General features: G+C 36.4%; 1 protein-coding gene across 9 annotated transcripts in view; it reads left to right on the forward strand.

The window, feature by feature from the left end:
• The window catches only part of Clock (clock circadian regulator), an 80,533-nt gene that overhangs the window by 29,667 nt on the left and 30,367 nt on the right, over positions 1-20,499 (forward strand). For 4 of the 9 annotated variants that reach the window (XM_041671281.1, XM_041671280.1, XM_041671283.1 and 1 more), the window contains 6 exons: positions 3,003-3,092; positions 5,711-5,770; positions 6,011-6,159; positions 8,847-8,938; positions 14,841-14,930; positions 18,603-18,723. In XM_041671281.1, coding sequence (XP_041527215.1) covers positions 3,046-3,092; positions 5,711-5,770; positions 6,011-6,159; positions 8,847-8,938; positions 14,841-14,930; positions 18,603-18,723 — 559 coding nt within the window. In that variant the 5' untranslated portion in view covers positions 3,003-3,045. Of the gene's footprint in view, positions 1-3,002; positions 3,093-5,710; positions 5,771-6,010; positions 6,160-8,846; positions 8,939-14,840; positions 14,931-18,602; positions 18,724-20,499 lie in introns of those variants that run through there. The other 5 variants (XM_041671284.1, XM_041671285.1, XM_041671287.1 and 2 more) reach the window with 5 other exon arrangements.

The raw sequence follows: 20,499 nt of genomic DNA on the forward strand, positions 1-20,499 counted from the left end.
GTCTAAAAATCTAGACACTTTTGAGAGCCAAAGAAGCTAATTTAAATACATTGGGAGGATTATGACTATCTAGGTACTCTATCTGAAAATGAAAGAATCAAAATTAACCAAAGATGTTCGCAGTAGTAGGTTTATTACTGAAAGAAAGTGGAAACTGGGTCAGAACAAAGGGCTTCTGATTTTATAGTAAGTTTCTTACAACCACTCAACTGTATAAAGTTCATCCCCGTGTGTGCATGTGGGGAAAAAAAACTAAATTGTAAAATAAAAGAATGAACCGGACATTGAGATCACAGTTGTTTTCCTGGGGGAAAAGTAAGTGGCAATAGCTGAAGAAGGTCGGTTCATCAAGAGGAGTGAGGTTTTATCTTATTGTCTCCTAAAGCTCAGAAGTACGGTGCTAATACTGATCAATGGCAACAGTTGGAAAGGAAAGCCTGTGGTGGGGACAGCAGATGGGATTCAGAAAGACAGTAGTGTAATGCCAGTAATAATACACTGCACAGTTTATTTTTAAAACAGAATCCTTTTTATGTGAAGGATTCTATTCCAAAGATGGACTGCCAGACACTGAGATCGTCTCTAATTCTGTGCACTGCTCTCTGCTGAAGTAGGAGTTGCTTCTGTGTTTACCCCATTTAAATTGTTCATAGTTTTTTTCGTTTAATGCTGCCTGCCCATTCCCTGGTAGGCTTGCATTTAAAGCTGGTTTTAAAGTAGCATTTACACACCGGTACTTGTGCTCTCAGTACCCTGTCATCACGAAATAGTAACATGATACATGTTCACCTGCTAAATCTGTGATTTAGAGTTCAAGGAGCTTATGGAAAGGAACATTTAATTCCTAACTTAACTTGATCTTTTTGCATTTTGGTGAACTGTGCATTTAAGTAATTGCAACTGATCCTTTTAAAGACACATTGCCTATCATTCTGGGCAATTAATGTCAATACTTTATAAAAATAAATAAATGTTATTTTATATGAGTAGACTGTGTACTTGGAATTTCTCTTGAACTTGTGTAGGGAAATGATATGATGTCTAAAATGCAACCTTTCTGATGAGCAAGTATGACTCTACCTTGTCATTAAAAGCCTGGGTTATTGGGTGGGTTTTGTATTTGTGTGTGTGTGTTTCTTTATTACCACAGTATTCTGTTGCTTTGACACTCTTCAAAAAGATGTGTTCTGGAGGTAATTTAGTCCTACTTATTTTATTCCCTTCATTTTTCTCATAAATAAAATATATCTGTCAGTTGGCTGGAAAAGTAGAATAAAGATGTGAGCTGCCCTGAGAATGAGTATAGTCTTGAGTGCGTAGCTGTGAGTAAGCATAAGCTGAGCAAATCTTTTGAAAATTATTGTTGATGGTAACAGAGAATAGCTTAATAGTAGGTTGGTCTTCTAAGCCATTTTGCTTCATTCATTTTGTACATAGTCAGCAGTGTCCTTCCTGATAGGTTTGTCATAAACCCCCACCCTGTTGTTTGTCCCGTATTCTCCTTTTTAACAGTTAAGCATGCTAATGGCTTACTAAATGAATGACATATAAGACAGAGATTTGGCCCCTTAGTTTTGAAACTATATTTTATATGTGTTTTCCGCTGTCCTTTTTATTTTAGTAATAGAACCAGCATGTGTTCTTTGCCCTTTGTTGGGATCTAGAAGGTGGACATAGGTAAACCTGAATATTGTGTAGCTGTGTTCCCTCTTGTGGTGCTAACTGGAGTTAGTAACTTGGAGTCACAGTTGATCACCTCTGGTTATTATCCTGTAAGAATTCAGTCCTCTCAGTCTCATTTTGTTACCTGACCACATAGACAGTGCAGTGTCATTTTCAAGGGCTGTCTCTCCTCTTTCGGAGCGACATCTGAAAACAGTGATAGAATGTTTTAGACTCTCCTGTTAACTAACATACCTTTAAATACCTCTGGTTTAGATAGAATTACATGTTAATTTATATTATTTTATAAATTCTAAATAAAGGAAACAGCAATATAAATTTCTTAAACCTCAAAACTTAGGATGTTAATAAATCAGATCATTTGTTAATCAATATTTAACTCACGGCTTGAGATAAAACTGCTTTATAAAGGAATTTTAGGCTGTGACTCAGTTTGAAAGCAGTGCATTTTAAGATTTAATTACTTAAAGGTATGAAACACTTTAAGATACTTATTTTCTCTGCTGGATTTGCCTTCTCCTCAACTTTTCTGCAGCCCCTTTAGGTGCTAGTGATTAAGACTCTAAACTGTACATGCCTGTGAAGAAAATAAGCTCAAGATTTTCCCTGTGCGGTGTTGTAGCTCATGCCTGTGCGGTGTCAGACCATCACTGCTCTTTAGAGCCCTCTCAGCCGTCACATCTTTGTGTCCTGTGGTCACAGCAGTCAGTGAGGATCCTGGTGGAAATGTGGGTTCTCAAATGATGAGGATGCTTCCTGCCTCGGCACCATATTTTCAGTAACAAGTCTTGACACATGACAAGACTCGTTATCTCGGGCTTCCCTCTGTAATTCTCACAGATACTCTTGATTGGTTCTTGTCTGGGTGATTCCACTGGACAATAAAGGCTTCACAGTGCATTTTATCATAGTTGCTTAGATATCTGTCTCTTTGCTCATTATAGATTTTTGCCTGTAGAGCTTAGCCTCTCATCCTTATTGGTACAAGGCCTATCATGCTGTTTAACAGAAAATAGAATCTCAACAAATATCTATTAGATAGTATTATTGCAGCCAGTTTATAGTTATACAAAGTATACATTGAATATTAAAATGATATTTCTATTATTTTAGAGAAATACATTAAATATGCATTTAGATCTTTTCCATATTCCTTTTAGAAGAAAAAAAGTCTAAAATATTCTCCATCCAAAGATAATTTGCTCAAAAATAATGCACTAGCTTCATTTTGAAGTCTGCACAGTAACTTACAGTAGTCTCGAGATTTCTTTGTAGAAGTGCTTTAGAAAATTCATAACCATTTCTTTTTTTCTCCCAAGGAGAAATACAAATGTCTACCACAAGACGAAAACGCAATGTGTTATGTTGTTTACCGTAAGCTGTAGTAAGATGAGCTCAATTGTTGACAGGTATGTTTTTTAAATTCACTACTAGAGTAATGTTCTTAAGTGTTAGTGCTTAAACATAATTGCCATTATATTCAATTTCTACAGAGAACAAATAAGAAATAGTAAGAAAGGTATGTTAGTAGTTTTAAAAGCCAAAGTGGATTGCTTAGGATTTATGTTACAAATGAGTCCTTATTCTTAATTTTGGGAATTTTGGTCAACTGAAAGAAACAATAATGCTTGTAGATGATTCCCTGGCCCCTTTTAGACTCTAGGATTGAGTCTATCCCTGCAAACATCTTAGCACTTGTGACTGGTAAGACATAATTGTTACTAGGATTATTAGTTTATTAGTTTGTTTTTAATCTTTATATATAAGTCTTTGGGAAAAGATAAACTTGTTTATTTCTTTAACTGTAAAACTGCTGGTTAGTTTTTTTATTGTTTTTGTTTATTTGTTTGTTTGTGTTTTTTGTTTTTGGTGCTGGAAATGTCAGCCAAGGCCTAATGTGTACTAGTCAAGGAGCTTTACCACTGAGCTACCTCTCCAGCCTTGTTTCTAAGACTCTTTGTTATGTTGTTTTCATTCTAACACCTCTAACATTTGATTCGTCTTAAAATTCACTTCTCAGACTTCATTTGGTAGCTTCTTTTCTTTCTTCTTTCCTTTCCCCTACATCCCCTTCTTTCTCCTTCCCCCTTTTTCATTTCCCTTTCTTTCCCTCCCACCGTCCCTCCCTCACTTCTTCCCTTCTTTCCACATAAAGATGAATCTTAAAAATGTCTAGAATCTTTTATATTATTTCATTGAATTGCTTAGATCCTCAAGGTTCTGAAGATATAGGTCAGGGATTAGCTAGCTTTTTAAATTATGGTTACATAATTCACTGTATGACGATTCTAGTTCTTTAAGGATTTTGCAGATAGATTTGTATGTAGAGTAGTTGTTGATATCTGAAGGCAGCTTTTCTTCTTTTCTGACTAAACAAAGATATATCTTGTATTAGAGCATAAGACTTAAAGGCAAGGAATGTCCTTAAGAGGTTTGCCTTCACTGTGGCCCTAGTTTTGGATTAAGGCCTTGTCTCCTTCTTGAAAAGACACACCAGTCATCTAAAAGGACTGGAAATGACTGGGTGATCAATTCCTTTTCTATACTGTATGATGTTTGGGATGACACCTCTGTGTTCAGAGATAATGCAGTGATTATTAATATGGATTCCTTATATCTGAATATTATAATATTTATAGACTCCCTAGTCAGAAAAAGTATATTCATGTAGGGTTCTTAAAATAAGTTCCCAAGCATAAATGGACTACTTCAGGTCTATTCATGAGCCACCATAAAACACAATTTACAACTAATCTCAAAATGAGACTAATAGACGCCTCAAAGGCGTCTTCAGAAGTCACAGCTGGATTTGACTGAATGGTATGACTGGTGAGTTCATGTAGAAGCTCACAGTCATCAGAAACTTGGATATCACTCCTTAGTTTTAAGAGTCAGCTTCTAGTGCTCTTGATGTAATTTGTTAGACTTTCCCCCAGGTCTCAGCTGTCCTCATCTTGTCACTTAATTCTTCACTTAATGTTCCCAGTTATACAAGTTCTTCCTAACCACTCAGACTAAAGCAACCACCCAGGGTTGCTTAGTTGATTTTCTATTGCCACAACAAAACACTGTGACAAAAGCAGCTTATAAACATTTAATTTGGGACTGCAGAGGGTGGTCTAGACCATGACTGTCGTAGTAGGGAACATGACAGGTGAGCATGCATATCACTGGAGCAGTAGCTGAGGCTTGCCAGTTGAAATAATGTCCATGGGAGGGGGGGAGCAAAAGGAAGACAGAAAGAATGAAAGTGAGCTAAGGAGGAATAGCATGGGCTTTTGAAACCCCAGAGCCCACCCTGCCAGGGACATACATCCTCCAAAAAGGCCACACCTCCTAATCTTTACCAAATGAGGACCAAGCATTCAAGTACATGAGCTTTTGGGGATCAGTCTCATTCAAAACCACCCTCCTTTAGAAATAAGGCCTGTTGTTTCCATGTGTTTCTTTGTAACAGAAGATGAAAAAGAGGAGAGCAGCTGTTAGTTCTGTTTGCTGTTCTGTTACAGTTTACTATTTACTATTCTGTGTACTGTTTACTATTCTAGTACACAACCTGGTACCTGCGTGCTAATCAGTATCTGTTCAGTGGGTCAAATATGCTAAGTTCATGAGCTAATAGTTATTAGGATGTTTATGAGTAGTGGTGTTTTTAAAAGTGACTATCTGAAAAGGCTTTTAAGTTATGGTATTATAGTTAATATATTCCAGATGGGTAGTTTAATACAAGGACATTTCATACTGGCATTTGATAGGTTTCCAGTAGATATTAAAATTTTGAAATATGATATTTAAACTAGCTAAGTTCTTATTTAGCCTGATATATACACATAGCTGAGTATAACTTTTAAAAATTCACTTGCAGAAAACTAAAAGTATAATTAAATGTAATTAAACTTTTATTAAAAAATAATTTCGTGATTCCTGAGCTTGTATTTATTTGATCTCTTCACCTAGGAATCAGGTCAGTCTGAGTGGATTCACCTCTCCCTCTTACTAAGTCTTTTCATTTTGTTTTCTCTTGTAGAGATGACAGTAGTATTTTTGATGGATTGGTGGAAGAAGATGACAAGGACAAAGCAAAAAGGTAGTTAGCTGTGAAATAGAAAATAGTAAATAATATATAATACTTACATGTGTTAGATATATTAGCAAAGTAAAAAAGCTTAAACTATCAGTATACAGTTTAGAAATTAAACTATTTCCTGACTTTTTGAAAAGTAAGTTTGAATATATTATGTCATGTCCAAATTGGACACTGCATTAAACTATTTGTATAATTAAATAGATTATTTAAAAACTACATATTTAATTTCTTTTTTCATAGAGTATCTAGAAACAAATCTGAAAAGAAACGTAGAGATCAATTCAATGTTCTCATTAAAGAGCTTGGATCTATGCTTCCTGGTAATGCTAGAAAGATGGACAAGTCCACTGTTTTGCAGAAGAGCATTGACTTTTTACGCAAACATAAAGGTAAAATACTGTAAATTGGATATGGTTTCTATAGCAAACTCTCTTAGAAAATATGAGTTATATGATGCTTAAGGTAAAGAAGAAAAGATTCCTAGTATGTTCTTTAATTCAACAAGCATTTAGTTGTTTTTGTATTCTAGGTCCTTATGAAGTTAGGATGACTTTCTTGGCTCTCAACTTAAGCAAGGGGAGACAAATGTGTAAACACTAACTAAAATACAGATGAGTAATTATTAGGAACTATAAGCTTGAGAAGCACATGATTGTCATATTTTTTTTAAATAAAGAATGTTTTAAGGTATACAAATAAGTATTTTTTGTTTTTTAGCTAAATCTTTTAGGTTAGGCAAGTGAAAGTGCTTTACACAAAGGAAGTACTGTGTACAAAAGTGGAAGAGCAGAGAGGTTTGATTGTAACTGAGCTTGTTTGTGTTGGAAGGCTGGAGATGTATCAGAGTCAGGTCACGTCAGGTCATTGCAGGCCATTTTTAAAGGTCATTTCAGTGTATGTCTAGAAAGCAAACATTACACCTAAAAATATTTGTTACTAGAAGAAAATCATCTTCACTAAATCAGTCATGGAAAAAGAAACTTTAAAGTATTTGATATTTAGGTAGTGGAGATATGAAACTGAAGCTAGAGAGGATATTTGAGAGACGCTAACTGCTGCCTTTTTCATTTTCTTTACCACCTCTGTAATTCATGGCTAGGCTCGTTTGTGCGCCACTACTCTCTGGAATATTTTCATTTACTGACATTGCCCACCCATCCCCAGTACAGCAAAAGTTTTTTCTTCTTTACTCTCCATAAAGTTAGAACTGGTGATCTTGATCTGCCCGCTACTGACTTCATGGCTTCCATACTCTACTGCTGCTTCCCCTTCCTGTCTGGCCCTCTCTCCTCTTCCCTTCTCTGCTCTCTAAATGGAATGTTTCTCAAGGCTTATCCTTGTGATCTTATTTTCTCAACCCTCTTTCCTGGGATGACTCATTGTATAACTGTAGCTGCTGTGCATCTGTAAGCACTAACGAATCTTTGTTTTCAGATGCAGAATTTTCATCCTTGTATTTCTAGTTAACTTATAGATACCACTTTCCATGTGTCTAAACTCAGTTCCTCTAAAATGGAATTCGTTTTCGTTTTGTCAAGTCAGTTTCTCCTAAACTGGCTTTTTCCATTTTTATACCATTTGATTAGGTTCCCAGGGCTCAAACATGAAAATACTTTGGGAATGTTTTCATTTGTCTTAGCATCATATCACATGTGCCATATTCTCTCCTGATCTTTGTAAATGTGTCAGTCACTTAGATTGAACCTTTGTAAATGGTGTCCTTGCTGACTTCATCTCCCTTTGTATAATGGCACACTCAGAAACCAGTGCCTTAAACATTGTAGAGCTCAGTAAATGATTGTTGAATGAAATAAACTGAAATGCATACATTTCCACCCTCTGAAAATAGAACATTAATTTTGGCATTATCTAGGTTTTGCCCCCAAAATCGAATGTATAATTCTCACAAAAATGAAATTTTGGTAAATTTCAGGGACATTTTCAAAGTATTTATCTAACATAGACCTGTATTAACTAACCCTTAATAAATTAGTTTATATCGTTATATATATAATTGACAACAATTTAAAGTGCTTGACTGTATTTCACAGAATTAGTAGCTGTACTTTTAGTTCCCTGTCATAGTTCAGTATAGTCATTTGTAATCACCAAATTTGTTATATAAGTATGATATATTTAAATACCCGGTAACAAAACATTAAAATAATATAATCCATACTTTTCACTATAAAGTAAGGTAGAGTACAGCCTACCACATTGATCTTTAATTTGTGTGATTATTGTAGTATATCTATATCTAAAATGGAAAAAAAATGTTGAGGCATGGAGGTGTTTGCCTATAATTCTAGCATTTGGAAGCCAAGACAGGAGGGTCGTAAGTTTGAAGCCAGCCTGAAATATATAGTGAGACTATGTTTTAAAAAGAAAAGAAAACATACTTGTTAAACAGCAAATAGTTCAGACTTCACTATTTATGATAACATTTTTATGACTGAATCTGTTTGCGAAATGAAGGAATCACGTGGTAAATATGTGTGCTGTGCCAGAGGCCCCAGTGACTTGGGCAAACTCCACATAGTTAGGAGCATTAAAATGACACTGAGCAAGTCACTCTGCAAGTGTTGTTACTTTCTGTGAAATTCTGGCCTCAAATCCTCATTTAGTCTCCTAAGATTAGAAAAAATCTTTTTGCCTGGGAAAACAGACTGGCTGACCCCATTGGCAACTTTGCTTTGAGCTGACTGACTCCTTATCTCTACTTGAGATATTACCGTTTGAATGGCAAGGAAGCCAAGGTAAAAAATTTCCTCAAAATGTTTGGAATAATCTTGTTGTAATCTGCTTGTTTCTATTTGCTAATTATGTCAAGTCGGAAACAGATTTAGGCCTGTCACCCACAGAGCATATCAAAACTGTACCCTCGCCCGCCCAATAAAATCTCCAAAGAAATTGATACTAAATGGTCCATCCAGACCAAGTTCTAGAAGATAACATTTCACATTTTGAAACCCTATCCTCCTGTGCTTATCGTTGAGTAGGAAGAGAAGGCGACTTGTAGGTTTTTGTGCTCTCCCAGTGGTTAGAGTTTGCTGCTAATGTGTCGATCTGTTTACAGAAATCACTGCACAGTCAGATGCTAGTGAAATTCGACAGGACTGGAAACCTACATTCCTTAGTAATGAAGAGTTTACACAATTAATGTTAGAGGTATGTCCAGATTTAATTTTTGAAAGTTTTATTTCTCTAAATTTTTAACAGTGATTAATTTTAGTATAGTTTTAGCAGTATGAATATTAAAAAGTTTTAATTCAGTATAAATGTAATAAGCTCTGTTTGTGTATAATTACAGTTGATCAGTGTATTGACCAAGTATTTTAAGTAGATAATGCCATGTGGGAGAATAATACCAAATTTTCTTATTTTCATTATTTGAAATTTTGAGGTGCTTTCATACAGTTCAGAAATCTGTAGCTACTGAGTCTTCAGCCTGAGATGCCCACTCCATCCTAACAAAGCATAGCGTGTGTTATCACATCAAACACTGTTGCCAGTTGTGTATATTTTACTCCAGCTGTGCCGTCACAGATTGGACTCTGTAGTCCTGGAGGCAGGCAGTCCAGTGAGAAGACCCAGTGGGCTTGGTGTATGTGAGAGCACTTGAGTCTAGTTTGTGGGTGGTCTTCTTGCTGTGCCGTGGCATGAAGATATGCTGTATAGGAACTCTCAAGGACTCTCTTATGGGGACACTAATTTTATTTTGGAGGCTTTATCTTTATCACCAAATCACCTCCTAGCTGCCTCCTCCCAATGAAACATAATGGGAAATTAGGTTTCAACATAAATTTTGTAGGACACAGCATTTAGTCCTACTAGACATCTGTGTAAAATGACCACAAATTGTAATAAAAATGATGTATCTTTCAAATGAAAATATGTTAAAAGGTAATCATTCTGTAAATAGAAATGTTTAAAAGGAAGTGAGCAGATGTTCTTCTGTTACAGAATTGCTTTTAAAAATAATTTAAAACAGCTTTTGCTTGTATATAGACCATAACACCTCCTGTCAGAATGTAATGCACATGAATTTTATAATATTCATACCCAAAAGCTTTACTCTTCTACTCTTTTGTCTTTTCCTACATAGAGTAATGAAATTATCATTTATACAATAAGCTGGTCAGAATTTAATACCAAGTTTCATGAAAGCTTAAAATAGCAAATAGGTGGTTTGCTTTGTAGTTAACAGTGATAAGAAAACTCAAGAGGGTATGGTAGAGTAATTGGGGTGGGTCAGGGGTATTGTGGCTAGCCTGGGCAGCATGTACAGAAATCATAGATGTACAAAATGAAATTATTAGGTAATTTCATGTATCATGTGTATGTTTATAATGCTTATGTTGCAAATGGTTTTCTGTACTACTAGAGTCTGAAGTAAGGCAGAACATTTTTAGTAAGGGGCTTTGTGTTTCTTTGATTATACTTCAGGGTGTAACAATTAGTGAACTCTATTTGTGTGCTTACCAGAAATTATTAAAATTTGTTAAAGTATAAGTATAGCATAAGCATTTAAACTTATACTTTAAAACTGAGGAGTACTTTCCTCCTGTTAGCTCCACCAGTTCCCAGACCCGCTTTAAGAACGTGTTTGAAGCGGGAACAGGGCCTCTCCAACTCTTTTACTGGCTCCTAAGACACTACTTCTCGTTCTGCGTCGCCTTGCCCAGCTTTAACACATAGGAAGGTGCTCAGTCTTCCTGCAGCTTGCTGTGCCATGTTTTATTGATACTCAGGGGAGACCTGCCCGTTCCTGAATGGAGATGGAAGAGGAGAAGATTGGGGGAGGGGGGAGAAGGGTGGGGGCGGCTATGGCTGAAAAAGTGAATATTAAAAAAAGTGTTGGAGATAAGGATGAAATTCAGAAGCAAAGTTGTCAGGAAGTGTGCTCATGTCACATAGGTAGTCAAATGCTTCTGGGATGTGTAAGGATGCTGTGCCTTCAGCCACAATTATGCACAGTAGTTTTAAAACTCATTAATTAGTGATGAGGTACAGCTCAAGGAACAGTCTTACTTTTACTTGTTTTTTCCTCTTAAAAGAAGTTTGACATTGTACAAAAGTGTCTGTCTGTCTGTCTGTCTATCTATGTGGAAGGATACACACAAGCTAGTCTATAACAAGAAAAAAAAATAACCTATTTTATAATCCTAGTGCAATTTGTCATTCAATAAGATTTTCTGTGTTTGTTATAAACTGCTTACTTTTATTGGCATAAAGGTTTTCTATAATTCAAAAATTATTTATTTTGTTAATAATCTTAATGCACCTGCTTTACTAACAGGCTAAATACATTCAGAGTTTTTTTTCTTTATAATAGGAAGCTTTTATATTAGTTACTAAGGTGCATGTACTACATACCAGATAACTATCAAAGGAAATAATAAGCCAAAAATTCTAGTGATGATATGACATTATATAAACAGAGAAAATATATTAAGAACTTGAAAATGTAAGTTTAATTCTTTATATCCTCAGAGTTTAGATTCACATAACTGAACAACGTTGTATTTACTTTGAATATGTAAAAAAAAATACTTGTAATTTTTTATTATATCTATCCCTATCCATCTGTCTGTCTATCTGTCTGTCTGTGGTTCCATTCTTGCCCCAGCACACATGTGGAGGACAGAGGACAACTTGTGGGGGTTGGTTCTCTCTTTTCACCAGGTGGATTATGGAGATCAAACTCAAGTTGCCAGACCTAGTAGCAAGCACTTTTACCCACTTAACTATTTTAGTAGCCCAAATATTTTCAAGTTTTTTTATGTATTAAGTGTATGTTTAAAAAGTAAAAGACTAAGGTGAAGGGTGTGTATATAGGTGTGTATCTTATATCCTTAATCCAGGTGTTTGCACACATGTGATTTTACATGCTTCAAGTCTGCAGTTTTCTGATTGAATATGAAAATTTTAATCATAACTTAGAATTGGATTTGTTGATAGAATAGTCTGGTTTGGATAAAGTTTATCTGACTGGCAAGACTGTGATGTAGTTGTGTTACATTTAAGTAATCATGTTGATTACATTAGAGCTGAGTAGGCCTTTTCTGTTTTCAGCTGAATTTCAGATTTATGCTTTATCTTAAAAATGTTAGCATTGTGGTTCAGAAGCTTATTTAGTCTATCTACTTAACATGTTGGCGCTGCTGGTACAGGAGTTTAGACCATCCATTTAACATGTTAGCATTACTGGTTCAGGAGTTTAGACCATCCATTTAACATGTTAGCATTACTGGTTCAGGAGTTTAGACCATCCATTTAACATGTTAGCATTACTGGTTCAGGAGTTTAGACCATCCATTTAACATGTTAGCATTACTGGTTCAGGAGTTTAGACCATCCATTTAACATGTTAGCATTACTGGTTCAGGAGTTTAGACCATCCATTTAACATGTTAGCATTACTGGTTCAGGAGTTTAGACCATCTACTTAACATGTTGGCATTACTGGTACAGAAGTTTAGACCAACTACTTAACATATTAGTGTTGTGGGTATAGGAGTTTTAGATAATTTAGCTGAGCTTGTTCATTATTGACCATGCCCAGAGAAGTTGAAGCTTGCTTACCTTCCAAAAGCTAATTCGTGTCATAACTAGAACCTAGGTCTTAATACTTACTTATGTTGCCTCTCTTAATTCTTTGAATACAACTGTGCCTCCCCAAGCCCCCCCCCCCCCCGTCTATTGCCTGAGGAGTAATTTACTACAGGACCTGGGAGTAGGCATCTTAGGACAAAGTCATCTTGTTAAAGTCATCTCTGATTGTATACTGTTTTCCCCTTGGGAGCTCATAGTCTTCCTTGTAGTTTACAAAACAAGGGCTCACAATATGTGTCAGCCTTGTCTTTGCTGAAGATCTATAGGGAACTTCTGTACCCTTCCCTAGGACTGACATTCTTATCTTCCACAAACTAAATAATCACTGTTAGCAAGAAGATACCTAGATGAAAGTAATGTTCTAAATAATGAATAGTTCTCCTTCGTTCATACAGTAAGAGGACAGGGATAAATCACAGCTTCCCGTCATGATGTGGGGATGCTCTTTGCCTTATTCTTCCACATTTCTCCAATTACCCTTCTCAAGGAAATTTTATCCTCTACTCAGAAGATTTTCATGACTTGGCACTGTTGAAACTTTTCTTTGCAAGTGGAAAGAGCAGGTTTCAGCTCTCGGAGTGGGAATAAATGATTGAGCATTTTCATTTCAGTTCATTGTCTTCAGAGAGAAGCCCTGAAATTCCTAGCAGTCAGTGTCTTCCCAGCGTGAACAGATCATCACAGTGAAAGATAACTTCCTTTCAACACGGACAGTCTTTTCACATGAGAAAGCATAGGTTTTTTTTCTTTACACCAATTTGACTCTATTCACTGTAGCAATCAAATAGTTACTGATAAATCGTAATGGGGTAACACTTCAAGACTTGCTTTTTAATTTCAAGATTTCAAAACCCCTCATTATCTAAAAATATATTTGTTTGAGTTATTCTGGAAAGTAAGAAACGATTCAAAGTGCCTTTTTCTGGACCATATCTCTCCCCTAGTAGGAGAGAGGGGAAGGATACCTTTTTTTGTATCTTCAACAGTTAGAGACTGGGAATATAGCTTCATGGTAGGGCATGTGCCTAGCATTCATGAGGCCCTGCACCCATTTGTTAGCACTGCAAACAGCAATAATAATTGGGCATGTGGCTTCCTTGAGTTCAAGGCCAGTATGAGCATTGGAAGCTGTCTCAAGACACCCTGCTCCCAACCCCCAGCGCACACACACCAAAATAAAAATTAAAGCCCAACTCGTACTGATTTCCTTTGCTCCTAGTCCCATCCTTTATGGCTATTATACTTTTCACTGTACCAAGTGTGTTCATCTGTGCCCAGACATAAGGATGACTGAAACACAGTTTTTACCAGAGTTGCTGACCCTTTGAGGGAACTATTTAACTAAATAACTTGCAACTTCTCCACTAGTGATCTTTCTCTCCTTTAACTTACAAATGTACTGGTTAGCCTTTGCTTTATTCTTTTGGTACATGAGCCCTTTAAAATAATTCTTCTTCCTCCCTTATTGTCTTGCCAGTTTTATGAGTGAGTTATAATAGCTCTTGTCAGCTTGTTCTAAGTTTGTTTTAAGTGACTTGCCTTCCTGTTGATGTTGCTCTTTGAAAATAACTAAACTTGTTCCTTTGCCTATCTGCTATCACTGCACCATCCCTCTTTCCACACTGTATTCTGTCTTTACTGTTTGTCTGGCTCTTTGCTCTCCATATTCATATTTCAGTGATTCTTCCAAGCTTTGTCTTTGGCCCATTTCTTTATTGAAGGTCTCACCACTTCATTTAGCACTACTGTTCCTGTGGTTGTCAAATGAAAGCACACTGAGTCTCGTATTTTCTCTGACATCTCTCCTGAAGATGTTTGTATTTCTTAATCCTTGGTTAATCTTTCTCTTTTCATATTGCTCCTGATTTCATTCAGTGTTGTTAATTTCTTGATTATCCCAAGGCATGTTTTCTTGACTCAGACTACTAGAATTGAAACACAGCTACCGCCTTCCCCCATACAAAACCTTCTGTTGGCTTCCTTTATGTATAGAGTAAAGATACCTTTACCAAGAATTTGGGCTTTAGATGATTGTGCCTCAGATTAGTTTGGGGAGGCTTAATTTCTTTTCCCTTCATTCTGTTCCTTCTGTTCTAGTCCTTCACTTAAGTACACACCTGTCTGTGTGTACTTTATGAGATGTGACCATCTCCAGATAAGCTGTACTGTACTAAACAGTGTATCATACAGTGTATGTCTGCAGCTGGAAAGGCAGAACATGGGTTATCTCATCTTTAGAAACCGACTTCCAATAGATAGCCAAAATGATATTTTTCCCTCAGAAAGATCTAAAGATGCCCAAAAATTAATATCCTAAGGTACTGAAAGCAAATTAGCTGTCATTTTGACTGTATGCTAAACATTTCTACAATAACTTATTTGTCATTTTTCTTGTTTCTATTCAGTAAAATGCTTTTTTTCTTTTCCCTTAACTGACCATTATGTTTAATTTCAGGCTCTTGATGGTTTTTTTTTAGCGATCATGACAGATGGAAGTATAATATATGTATCTGAGAGTGTAACTTCATTACTTGAACATTTACCAGTAAGTATAAAAACCCTGTAATCTCTTTATTATTTAGTGTCTACATAAAATATTAGAATGCTCTAGGAAGTAGACCTTGAGAGTGATATTTGAACAGTGGTTGAGGGGTTGGGATTAAAACCCCAGCTAATGTCTTTGTTATTAGCATTGCCGTGTTTTCTCAGACCAGTCCTAAGTTGTTCTTCCTTTTGCATTCTAAGGCTTATTTTGCAATGTTTTTCTTTTAGCTAATATGAAAATATTGTATCAAAAAACAAACAAAAACCTCCAATCAAATTTCTACTGCACTTATTGCTATGAGGAGAATTCATAAATAATTTTCTCAAAAAAGTGACTTATAAAAACTGAAGTAGAGCCGGGCAGTGGTGGCGCATGGCTTTAGTCCCAGCACTTGGGAGGCAGAGGCAGGTGGATCTCCGTGAGTTCAAGGCCAGCCTGGTCTACAAGAGCTAGTTCCAGGACAGCTAGGACTGTTACACAGAGAAACTCTTGTCTCAAAAAAACAAACAAACAAAATACAAGTAGGTACAAAACTTGCATGCAATGTGAGTTGGACTGGTAATGTAATAATGGACATATTCCATTTTAAAATATGTCCTCAAAAAGGTACACTGTGCTAGAGATGCAGCTCCATAAACCTTGTATGTTTGCTTTTACTCATCCTGTATTTACTGAACATTCATTCTTTATTGAACACTAGGCTAAGTGCTTCCTACAGTTAAAGGTTTTAGAAGTTTATTTGAATTTATTATATAATGTGTATTTAAGATTGGTTTGTAGTATAAAAATTCTAATATTTTCAGATTACCCTTGAAATGCCCATTGTTGGAAAATTTACATCAGTGCAATATAAACCATTCTTTAAATATTTCTTTTTAAAAATATTTTTTAAGGGGCTAGAGAGATGGCTCAGAGGTTAAGGGTACTGACTGCTCTTCCAGAGGTTCTGAGTTCAATTCCCAGCAACCACATAGTGGCTCACAGCCATCTGTAAGGAGATCTGGTACCTTCTTCTGGCCTGCAAGCATACAGACAGACAGAACAGTGTATACATAATAAATAAATAAATAAACAAACAAACAAACAAATAAAGAAAAAGAAAAATATTAAAAAAAACAAAACTATTTCCTTCCCTTTGGTTTCTCTGCTACTTAATACCTTGTAAAGAGAAGGGACTCTACCCATAAAAATGTCAGATTGTAGAAGGGCAACTTTCTACTGAAAGGCAGTAAGCATTGTACTCATTTTTTAAAGTTCTTATTGCAGCATATGTATGTCTGTGTCTGTGTGTGTGTATGTCATTTGCATACCCCGCGAGGCAGAAGGTGTGGAGTGAAGGTAGTTGTGAGCTGCCTGGTGTGGGTGATGGGAACTGAACTCAGGTCGGGATTATGGGTGAGCAGTAGTAAGTGCTCTCAACTGCTGAGCCCTCTGTCCCTGTTGCTAGTTTCTATATTTGGCTTGACTTCACTAGTCTTCTTCCGCAAATAAAGCCCAGATCTAAAACGTATAAGTCAACTGGCACGGACAGAAAGAAGATCAGATCAAGTGGATATTCTTAATGACCCCTTTAAAAAAGTTATTTGCTCTTAAATGCTGAGCCAAAATGTTTAGAATTTGCTAGCTTAACAAAACATTACTCTCCACCGGCAGATGGGCTAAGGATGTTGTCAGATAATACCTGAAGTCCATAATTGAGATTTCTCTGGCTAGCCCATGTCTGATGTTTCATCCAGGTTTTTAAAATTAAAATACATACTGATGTATTTTTTTAATGTCTTGGTTTACAAATTTCTTTGTTCTGTTACCATAAAGCTCCATGAAATGATTCCATGTTGGAACAGCAGAACTTGGGATAAACTAAATCTACATTCCAGGGCCATGGTCACTTAAATTTGGCTTCAGAATAAGTTACCATTTTTCTTCTTTGATGGGGGTGGGGATTTATTTGCACAGTAGGAAAGTTTGGCAGACTGGGAAAAGAGTGCTGGGAGCCTGGGATGTGGTTCAGTGGTAGATCACTTGCCTAGCGTGCACATAGGGTTGACTGTTCGGTATTGAATACCAATTATTAGGGTCATTCCTGTGAAAGACTAATTTTCACTCTCTCAGTAGTCATTAGTCACTTAGAGTTCTTTATGTAGAGACTCCATGAGATTCTCCCATCCATATTAGCATATCTGCTGGTGTTGTCATTGTACGTATCTTGTTTAGGCAGCCATAGTTGTTGAGGTGTCATAGATACAGCTTTCTTGTCATTTCTAGGAGACAGGGTCTCACAGCAGATTTCCTAGTCTCCTGGCTCTTAATTTTTCCTGTTCCTTCTTCTGAGGTGTTCTCTGATAGGTGCAGGGGTTGTGTCGTAGATGTGTCCGTTGAGATTGGGCACACCACAATGAGTTGATCTCAGCATGTGGCCAGTTGTTTTCTTCAATGGTCTCTGTCTTCTGCTGCAAAGAGACACTTTTTTGATGAAGGCTGAGAGCTATACTTAATCTGTGTGTATAAGGATAAGTTTAAGAACGCAGTTAATAATTACGGTAAGTCTAGTAGTAGCTTCTCCTGTAAGATCTGTGACCTCACTAGCTAGGAGTACTTGGCTAGGTTTTTAGTACCAGGTATCGCTTTTTTGAAGGAAGTAATTTGAATTAGTGTTTGAAAAAATGCAAGATAGAGATGTGGAGTTTACCTAAGCTGTAGATAAGACTTTGTTTGATCCCTAGAGAAAAGCCAGAAGAAATCGTGTGAGTATATGGGGAGTAGTAAACCATCCCTCCCTTCCTCCTATGATTTGGTTTTTCTTACTGTTTTCTTTTAAGCAGTGGAGCTGTTCAGGTACAGTCTTTAAGGTATATAAATACAAACCAAATGGGAGTGCAGCTGCCTTCCCCCCCACAGCTCCCTCTACCTCCCTTGCCTCCCACAGGGCCTGAGCTCTCACTGCTCGATTCTAGAGTTAGAGCAGGGTGGACAGTGGGGCTCCAATAGGATGGGCTGGATTCAGTAGAAGGTAAAGTCGCTGAGGTGTCACTGTCGTTGGCTCTTCATCTTTGAGTCTACAGCATCACCTGTCACAGATTTCCTAACATTTGTGAGACTCCTGCTGATTACTGGATAATGATTAAAGTCACGTATTAGCATGCAAGAAGAATTAAAATGCTTTACATGCTAGCTGTTCATTTTAGGCAAGGCTTTTGGTAGTGTGATATAGAATAAATGCCTGGAAAAGATGAAATAAGATTAAAGGGCGTGTTGGACTATTGCACTGATAGTAGTGTCAGATCTCCTTATTCAGCTTATCACTGTCATCACCGCTGTTTAACAGGTGTTTGAATAAATTACAAGACTGTGTCTTAGAGCCAATAATTTTCTTAACTTTCTCTGCCCCATTGTATTTTACAATGTTCAAATTTGTTAAAACTCAAGTTTTCGAATAGTGTTTCTCACTTTTTGAATCCCTTCTGTTGTGGATCTGATACTCTGGTATGTTACCCTTCTCTAGCTTCTCAGTCTCAGTTTTTAATATAGAGTTTGTAGATTGACATTACTGGTTTTCATGGATAATTGAATATTAATCATATGTACCCCTGCTATTTAATATCTATTATACATGTTAGAGATAAGTGCCTCTCAAAGAACCATTATATAATTTTAAATTTTCTTATTTTTCAGTCTGATCTTGTGGATCAAAGTATATTTAATTTTATCCCAGAGGGAGAACATTCAGAGGTTTATAAGATACTCTCTACTCACCTGCTGGAAAGTGATTCATTAACCCCTGAATACTTAAAATGTAAGTAGGCCCTCCTAAGCAGAGACTCAAAACTTATATTTGGCACCATTATCCTTTATTTCTGTAAGTTTATGAAAAACACGATTTGTTTAACTAAATTAGAATAGCACTGTTTCTTGAACTCTATTAAATGCTTTTAAAACATTGGTGAATATACACAACTAAAAGAATTGTGTTCATTTTAAGATACCAGATCTATTATTCCATTGTATATTGAAGTCTCATCTTTTTTGTTATAAAATTGATCACAATTATGCAACAAACTGTAATATGTAAAAAGATGGAAAGATTTTTAAATGAAATCTTAAAGTTTTTATTAAATAATCTTTGCTGGATGTGTTTAATATAATTTCTTAAAGTGCCAAATATAGTGAAAAAATAGTCCCTGCCATCAAGTAGCACAAAATATTTTGGTGTAGTGAGACATTTCTGTAGATTGCCTGGGGAAGCAGTTGACTGGAACTTTTGCTGTCTTCATTCTTGGTGTTCTGGTTACCTTCACACAGTGTTCCCATGTAGTAGACTCTGATACGGGGCACGTTTATCTGGGCTCATGCTTTAGAGGTGTCTAACATTCTGGGGAGGATGTGGTGGGGCACAGCTGTTCACAGCATGACAGCTGGGAAGCAGGAAGGAAGAAGGGCATAAGGACATGCCTGCCACAGCCTACTCCTCCAGACTTCCCTCCTCCTCAGTCTCTAGATTCTCTCACAGTAGCATTGCCAGCTGTGAGCCCTTTGTGCTGACAGTTCGTGTACAACCTGTAATAGTTACCCTGAGTAAAATCAAGAATGTGGGTCTGGGCGTGTAACAGTGTGAAGTACTTGCCTATAATGCACATGACCCTGAGCTTGTTTGCAGTGTGTGTGTGTGTGTGTGTGTGTGTGTGTGTGTGTGTAAATTAGTACATTATTGTATTTGTGTGGCCATTAGCTATTAGAGACCTTCCTTAATACCTTTTTATTAATTTTAAAATGTATCTTACCTGGTAATAGTGACTTAAATCAACTTAAAAAGTTCTTTGTATTTGTATCTTCGGATTCTGTAATATTAAGAACTAACCTGTGTATACTTGCATACATGCTTACATCCATGTTAAGAATAGATTGTCTTTCAGAAGGAGTTATAAAAAATAGAAGTAGAAATTTACTTGGAGCCTATATGTAATTGTTTATAATGAGATTTGTATTACGCTAGTCATTAGACCATTTTAATATAGGTACTTAAAAGAAACATTTGAGCTGGACTTAATAGAGAAATCAACTATATGGCTTTAAACAGTATTTGAAGTCACAGAACAAAAGACATTACTGAGGCAAATGCATAGAAAAGGGGGAGAGATAGAAAGTTGGCCCTCTGAGTTGTCAGCAGAAGGACAGGGAGAAGGAGCCAGTTTTAGAGACTCTTGGAGGAGATGACTGCTCAAAAGCGCACATAAAAAGCTTCTGCCAAGATAGACCTCCTTCTCTGGAGATCAGAGAAGTCTTAACTAAGAGTTAAAACGCAAGCTATGTTGCTTAGAAAATGTAGTAGCCTCTTTTGCTATAATGTCTATGAGTTGGTACAGATAATATGATGTTTGTAAAGATGAAGCAGAATTATAAAACACCTGGATTTTCATCCTATGGAGTTTAATTTTTACTCTTTTCACAATAAAGAACTAGTGAAGGCCTTTTGGGTGGTTTATAGTTGCAGGGGGGGATCAAGATAGAGACTTCTGCAAAGAACCATTCTAGGGTCAAAAAGGGGAAGTGTATAATTAGCAATAGAAGTATG

The sequence above is a fragment of the Microtus oregoni genome, unplaced genomic scaffold (assembly GCF_018167655.1).
Source record: "Microtus oregoni isolate MIOR12 unplaced genomic scaffold, Mior012 000021F_ref0000039, whole genome shotgun sequence".
Taxonomy (NCBI): Eukaryota; Metazoa; Chordata; class Mammalia; order Rodentia; family Cricetidae; genus Microtus; species Microtus oregoni.